Source organism: Gavialis gangeticus, unplaced genomic scaffold (assembly GCF_001723915.1).
Source record: "Gavialis gangeticus isolate Ggan-Ray unplaced genomic scaffold, GavGan_comp1, whole genome shotgun sequence".
Classification (NCBI taxonomy): domain Eukaryota; kingdom Metazoa; phylum Chordata; order Crocodylia; family Gavialidae; genus Gavialis; species Gavialis gangeticus.
Window position 1 is genome coordinate 150458022 of NW_017729025.1, and position 8185 is coordinate 150466206.

The following is an 8185-nucleotide window of genomic DNA, read 5'->3' on the forward strand; positions in this document are numbered from 1 at the left end:
GGGCCCCCCCATGGTCCCCTCCCCTTCCTCCAGCCCCCTCCCCCTCCCTACTTACCAGCATGGAGTCTGGGTCCAGCTCCCTGTGGCAGCAAATGGGGACTGCTCAAATCTCCAAAGCTCTCCAAATCTTTTCTGAATCAATTTGGAGAGCTTCAAATCAATTTGGACCTTTTCATAGGTCTCCTGATTTGATTTGGATTCAGAGATTCAGCCACCAAATTGGGCTGAATCTCCTCTGAATCTAATCAGCACCCAAAGCTTTGCACAGCCCTATCCCAATTCTAGTTGCAGAATTGCATTTGGTTTTCAAACTTCATTCTGTGCTAGAACTGGGGACCCACTGGCAGTGCAAAACTGGCTTGAGTGGCTCCCTTAAGAGTCAACTTGTATAAAAGGAATCACTGGAAGGCACAGAGTTATAAGTGGCATACAGATGCTTTTGTAACCCATCCCTGAATACAACAGGTATTTACAGAAACAGAAGCTGTGTTTGGAACTCCCCTTTGCCTTAGTGAGCCTCTAGATGTCACAGTAGCCATCTAGGAGTATGCTGAATCCTAAATTCTATCACCTGATGAGTTAACTAGTAATGCCAGGTAACTGTATTTGAAGAGGCCCTCACATCTTCAGCAAACAACTTCTCAGGGAAGCAAAATGGCCCAGGGCATAAAATATTAGACTGACTTTTCCGAGACATAGATTTTATTCCCACACTTTCACAAAACATGTATCATATCTCAGTCAAGTCAGTGTATGCGTCTGTGACTACAATCAGACACTGCATTTGTCCTGCGATAAGCCATTTTATCCTAGGACAAAGTGTAATCAATTGGACATCCATGGCCATTGTTCCTGGATAAATCCTAAAAAAGTTTAGAAGATAAAATATATTAACAGTTTCTCCCAAGACATCACAAAGTACCTCTGAAAAATTATCCTGGGAATGCATCACTGAATCAATTTTCTATTCCAGGACAAACATAAGGACAACTTGTCCAGAGACAAATGTAATGTCTCCTCCTAGCCTGTCTATTTAGTCTATAAACTTTTCAAGGCAAAAGCTGCCTCACACTGGGTATGTCTAAACATGCACTTTAATGTACAGTAGACTATTTTACTGAGCATTAAATCATCACATTAAAAATGTGTAATTATGCTAATGCACAGTAAAATAGGCTACTGTGCATTACACATCACTTAAAAACCACATGCATTCATTACTGCACATTAAGGCAGCCTAATGTACATTTCTTTAGTACCTCACATTAGAGATACTAAATTTAACATGCATTAGAAAAAGCACCTTAATGCTCACGTAGATATGCCCACTGAGGTGTATGACTATACTGAAGTCATTGTGTAGATATACCCAAGTGAGTTTTAACCTATCCAGTTTCGGTCATGCAAGCAAGGTACCTCGAGAATTATGGAACTCAGCATAAGCTGCAAAACCTCCCTGAGAAGCTAGCTAATCACTCAGGCAGTAAACCTGTGCTGAGTTCCATGCTTCTGCAGTTTAACATTAGCTTCACTATGACTAAACTGCACAGCAGTTGCATCTGTAACTGCTGCATAGACATATCCTATATGCATATCCATTGCCTAGCACTCTGAGGCCATTTGTTGTGATCATAGTACAATTAATGATGAAAGTTACCTTTGCTGTCTTCTGCGCACAATTCTTCTTCAGGGTTGCTGTGGACAAACAGTAACCAAATATAATTGATGTTTTATTGCCCTAGATAGAAGAAGTTTATAGAAGTAGTAGGGTCAGAAGGGACCTTGTAGATCATCAAGTCCGACCCCCTGCCCTGGGCAGGACAGAAAACTGGGCTCAATTGACCCCAGCCAGGTAGACATCAAGTCTCCTCTTAAAGACCCCCAGGGTAGGAGCCATCACCACTTCCCTTGGAAGTTGGTTCCAGATCCTAGCCACCCTGAAAGTGAAGTAGTGCCTTCGGATGTCTAGTCTAAACCTACTCACTAACAATTTGTGGCCATTATTCCTTGTTACCCCAAGGGGCGTTAGGGGGAATAGGGTCTCTCCCAAACCCTGCTGGCCCCCTGGTGAGTTTATAGATGGCCACCAGGTCCCCCCTCAGCCTTCTCTTGTGAACGCTGAACAGGTTCAGGTCCCATAGCCTCTCTTCATAGGGTCTGCCCTGCTGTCCCCAGCTCATGCCAGTGGCCCTCCTCTGGACCCTCTCAATGCTGTCCACATCCCTTCTGAAGTGTGGCACCCAGAACTGAACACAGTACTCCAGCTGTGGCCTGACCATTGTTGCATAGAGGGGGAATATCACCTCCTTGGTCCTGCTTGAGATGCATCTGTAGATACACGACAAGGTATGGTTGGCCCTACTGACTGTGACCTCACATTGTCAGCCCATGTTCATCTTGGAGTCAATAATGACTCCAAGATGTCTTTCTGCCACTGTGCTCTCAAGAGGGGTGTTTCCCAGCTGTGCTTCTGGTTCCCACTGCCCAAGTGCAGCACCCTGCACTTGTCAGTATTGAAAACCATCCTATTTTCATTAGCCCACCCCTGTAACCTGTCTAGGTCCTGCTGTAATCTGTCCTTCCCTACTAGCGTGCCCATCTCACCCCAGATCTTGGTATCAGCAGCAAATTTAAACAGGCTGCTTTTTACCCTGTCATCCAAGTCACTAATAAAGAAATTGAACAGTGCAGGCCCAAGGACCGAGCCCTGGGGGAATCCACTGCCCACTTCCCTCCAGGTTGAAAAAGACCCACCCACCACTACCGTGAGTATGACCATTCAGCCAATTTGCAATCATACAATCATACATCGTAGGATTGGAAGGAACCACATTGGCCATCTAGTCCAACCCCCTGCACAAATACAGAGTATGCTACTTGTGCATTATCCCAGAAAAAGTCCTATATCATCCTCTTCTTGACAACCTCCAATGAAAGAGATTACCAGAGCATAGCCAAAATAAGTCACAGCTCTATCCAACTGAAAAAACCATATTCTGTTAGGACTTTGATGAGAACTCAAGATGTAAAGTTTCCCTACTAGCTGTGGCAACATAGTGCATGGCTAATTGATAAGCCTTATATAGTCCCTCTTACCATCCATTGACCTACCAAGACATGCAGTTGAGCAGAGAGACACACTCCCTCTGTTCCTCATCAAAATATGGTTTGTCAGGGCTGCATTCTGGGTAACAGCCTGGAATATGAGCAGAAGGAAAGAATTGCTTGTCAGCTTAGCACAGACTAAAGACACAACCCTTTTAAAACATCTTTAAAAAGACAGGCTTCTGTCTTCATGGATACCAGTGGGGATCTACATACACAGATCATTTATCCTCTCCTTTTTATTTTCCTTAATATGAATTATCTTTATTGTTGCAAATATAGTATTAATGATACTCTTTTGCTGCAAGACCTAGAAAGAATCAGACTATTTTTACCTAGACTTGCACATCATGAAATCAATGCAATCACTTGAACAGTCTTCAGAAAGAAGAGAGAAACTCTATTACTTAAGACAAGTGTGGTTTAGCTTAAACCCCAAAAGAGTCCATCAAAGTCAGATAAGAATTACCTTCCAAACTATACATGGTGTTACCACATTTTCCCTGTGGATTTCTGCAGGTCTTTAGACAAGTGGCTCCACAGGGCTTATAATACCATTCACGTTTGTCAGGAGGATTGTAGTAATCACAGAACACAGCTGGAAGACAAGGATAAAATACCAAATCTCAGGTCACTGAAACTTGCTCTAATGTTCTAATTTTTAAAAGCTGAAGGATTCTTAGTCCTGAACCTATACAGAAGTTAGGATTTTACCCTTCTTATTAGGCATGTGTGAAGCAGGCCCTATTTGATTTGGATTTGGATTCAGCCTGAATCAGGGACAGGGATTTGATTCGTTGATTCAGATCACTGTCCGTGATTCGATTCGGCCAAATCAGAATCTGAAGATTCAATGCTGATTCAGAGAATCAGTGATTCAGACACAGACACAGCTTTAAAAGTTTTTTCGATGTACCATAAAGTACCAACGTGGCTCATGATCACTGCAATGCTGGCACAGATGGAGCATCCTACAGGAGTGCAGGGTGGGGCCCCTCTCATGCCCAGCAGTGAATCCAGAAGTGGACTAAAAGTAATTCTGGTCCACTTCTGGGTCTTCCAGGGAGTGTGTGTGGGGGGGGGGGCTCCCTACACACCCACCGGCTCAGCAACTGGCTGCAGGGGGACCCCAGATGACCCCCCTCAGACCCAGGAGGCACCAGTCACTGAGCTGGGGGGGGGCACAGGGGGCCCCCTTGGTGCACTCCCCAGTGGACCTGGAAGCAGACCAGAAGTACTTCTGGTCTGCTTTTGGGTCTGCTGCTGACTGTGCTGGGGAGCCTCCCACGCTTCTGTGCAATGCTCCATGCACCCCAGCATCACAGCGATCATGAGCTACCTGCTACCTAGAGGTATGTAGAAAAAACATTTAAAGCTGTGTCTATGTCCGAATCTCTGAATCTTTCCAGATCTCTCCAAATCGATTTGGAGAGATTAAAGGGTCCTCTGATCCAATTCAGATTCAGCCACCGAGTCGGGCCGAATCTCCGCTGAATTGAATCAGGGACCAAAGCTTTGCACAGCCTTACTTATCTCAAATATGCTCATCTGCATGCAAACTGCTTCATAATGAGCATGGGCTGAGGCACATGACTTCTGAGGAGAGGCTGAAGGCGCTGGGCTTATTTAGTTTGGAGAAGAGAAGACTGAGGAGGGATTTAATCAATTACATTAAGGGTGGTTACAAAGTGGATCGAGCTATACTGTTCTCAGTGGTGGCAGATGACAGAACAAGGAGCAATGGTCTCAGGTTGCAGAATGGGAAGTTTAGTTTAGATATTAGGAAAAATTTTCTCATGAGTCAAACACTGGAACCTGCAACCCAGAGAGATTGTGGAATCTCCATCCTTGGAAGTTTTTAAGACCTTGGCAGACAAAATCTTGGCTGGGATGATAGTTGAGGATGGTCCTGCTTTGAGAAGGATTTCTAATCCTGCTTTGGATTAGATGAGCTCCTGAGGTCCCTTCCCACCATAATTTTCTATGATTCTACAGGTATCTATGCAGGAGTCCCTTCATGTTCTTATTAGAACATGTTGGAGAAGACTCGATTAATCAGGTGTTCTAATCAGAACGCTCCAGCGTGCTGCAGCATCTCATGTATTCTGTATCCCTGTATTTCAAAATGTTGGGGGGGGGGGGGATGTGTACTTTCACTAAACTCATTGAACAAGCTTTAGTTCAAGTGCCCCACCACCATTTTGAAATGTGGGATGCTGAACACATGAGATGCTGTGTTTTCATTAGAGTGGCTCCTGACAGCTTTTCTAATTAAAATGCCCCCTCCCTCCCACCCTGGAGCACATGTAAAAACACCCTATGATTCTATGATTTTCATAGTGAGTACTTACGACAAATGGTAGGACTCCTCCAGTCAATACACACACCAGCTCTACTGCAACTTCTTGAATACGCAGCAACTGTTGTACAGAAGCACTCACAGTCCCCTGCACTGTCGCAGCCACAAAAGTCAAAGACACAAGACTCATAAAATGGAATTGGGTCGACCTAGTAAGATAACAAAACTCTGTTATAATAGCTCTTCCTTCTCAGAACCATCTTAGCTGAGACAAAAGGTCCCAGTAATCTGCCATTCAGTGCCAAATTCTATGACATAATGAGGATAAAGGTGCTGAAAGTGCCATTAGAATTTCAGCTGTGCAGGATAGGACTGAATAGGGCAGGACTCCTCCAAATGTATGTAGCACTTCAAAGTATATAAAACAAAATCCTGACACCACTGAGTGGAACAAAGCTGGATTTTGCTTGTGTCTTTGGACATGTTTACTCAGGGACACTTGGGAAAACTAGGGGGAATTAATTTATAAACTTGATTAAACTATTTTAAACCTTTATATGGATATATTTTCAGTCACAATTTCAATGGCCTTAATTTGGTTTAAATCAGGGGTTGGCAACCTATGGCCTGCGGGGAGGATTTGGCTGTGAAGAGATGTTATCCAGTTTGCCAAGCACACCAAAAAATCCCAGGTCCCAGGTGTCACCCTGTGCCTGCTACTGTGTAAGGACTCTCCACTGCCTCCCCCACACTGGACCTGGCTCCCCAGCCCCCACCCCCCTCCACAGCCTAATCCACTGCCCACACTTTCCCAGTCTGGCTGGGCAATGGAGCACCCAGGAGACATAGCCCAAGCAAGTCAAAGCTGCTTAGGCCCATGCAGAGTTTCCAAGACACATGAATGTTTGTGAGATTTGCATGGCCTCAGCCCTCCACCCCCCCACACCTCACTTCCAACTAAAGGGAGAACCAGAACCCCAGAGGAGCTGGGAGCATGCTGGGAGCTCTGGTCTGGCCTGCCATAGGGCCATAGTTTGTTAATTTTTCCCACCATTAGTAAAAGGTTACCAACCCCTAGTTCAGATTAATTCAGTCTGGATCTAAACTAACCCAAATTAAGGCCATCTTAACTCCCACCTCTCGTTAATGTAGATAATTTTTTCTGAGAAGCCTTAGGCTACGCTAGGTTATATTATCTTTAAGGTTTTCAGCTGATTGGTATTTTTTCCTGCTGTAAGAATTATTTTCTGGGTCTTTGATTGTCTTCATTCTATTTTGCTGAATTAATTTAATCATGATGTGGGTTCTCCTGGGTGTCTGTGCAACTTCCTTCCCAATCAATAGGATTTGGGTCTAAATTTACCGAATCCTGATGAAGTGAAAAGCCTCTAAAGTTAATAAGAGAATGAAATTACCTTACTGTGGCAAGTACTAAAGATATCACTCTTAATAATGCTGCAGTGCTTTTGTCCCAGCATAGACTTGAAAGGCCGATCAGCACATGGGTCAGTCACATTTATATTAGTGCAGGTACTAGTAATTTTCCAGCTATTCCCAAACCCCTGCACATTCATCTCCACTGACTGCCCTCTGGTGGTAAAGTCATTCATTGAGCGGCCGTCAAAGTCTCCACAAAGACCACAGACCTTGCCCTATGAAATAGACATAAATTATAATTAAGTACTGACCTCTCCTGCTGCCCCTCCTGTCCTCAGATATGGTCTGCTTTTCCATCAAATCTATACTGAAAAAAGTAAATGACTCCCAAATCTGTGCAAATTCCAAACATCCCTTACAGCTCTTTATCTTGCAGTGCACACCTTGGAAGAATTGTGGTATAAGGGACAAGATAAAGCCCAATAGGCCCTACTGCATTAAAATCAGTTCTAGCTTTCCTTTACACTCTGGATAGTTCATAGTACCAATGTGATCACAACAACTTAACTAATGCAATAAGTTAATTTCATTACAGTGAGTGAGAAACACTCTTTTTTTACAGCATGGATTTCAAATTGGTATTCCATTTTTAGGGGGCATAATTTTCAGATTAAAAAAATATTTTGGCAAAGTAGTGCAGATAAAAAGCAAATTTGGGAGCCCTGGTTAATACTGGGCGTGTCTACATGTGCTCCTGACTGTGCAGTTGTTACTGTGCAGTCATTTAGTACTTGCTTTAGCGAGTCCCAGCAGCGCATGGATCCTTTCCAATCCTACTGTGGCAACACAGTTTGTACCTACCAATGCTACTTTACTGTAGTCTCATGTAGATGCTTGATGTAGAATTTCATGTAGATGTGTCCACTAGCACACAATTGTTCCTCCTAAAAACTGAGACCCAATTTAAGAATCAGTCTCTCTACCCTTAGTCTTCTACCTACCTGGAAAGATGGTGCCAGTTGGACAATCACTGTGGTCTTTTGGTCCCACATTAAGGTCATTCCCTGGGTAGTTTCAATCACAATATAAATTCCTCGGAGATCCACTTTGTAATTCTTTTCAGCTGTTAGATCAGTGGTTATCTCCTGAATTTTCCCCTCCAGGAGTCTAATTTCACTGTTCTAGAACAAGGAATTAGATTGCACTGAAGAAAACAAGAATGAAATCACAACTGAATAGAAAATACAACACTACAGTGAGGAAGAGGCTCTTTCCTTTGCAGCTAGGGAGCCTTATGTGATGATGATACAACAGTATGGCAGCCGCTGCCCTGTGTACAAGCCATGAGACTTGAATATAACCGTTCCCCCCCACCCCCCCATGTAGCCCTAAATCCCTACAAAT

General features: G+C 43.8%; 1 protein-coding gene across 1 annotated transcript in view; it reads right to left on the reverse strand.

Annotated features, from left to right (window-relative positions):
• The window catches only part of LOC109299193 (mucin-5B-like), a 103255-nt gene that overhangs the window by 31271 nt on the left and 63799 nt on the right, over positions 1-8185 (reverse strand). Inside the window, exons 23-28 of the mRNA XM_019519765.1 lie at positions 7783-7962; positions 6820-7056; positions 5457-5613; positions 3575-3703; positions 3112-3196; positions 1658-1695 (exon numbers count right to left, since the gene is read on the reverse strand). Coding sequence (XP_019375310.1) covers positions 1658-1695; positions 3112-3196; positions 3575-3703; positions 5457-5613; positions 6820-7056; positions 7783-7962 — 826 coding nt within the window. The remainder of the gene's footprint in view (positions 1-1657; positions 1696-3111; positions 3197-3574; positions 3704-5456; positions 5614-6819; positions 7057-7782; positions 7963-8185) is intronic.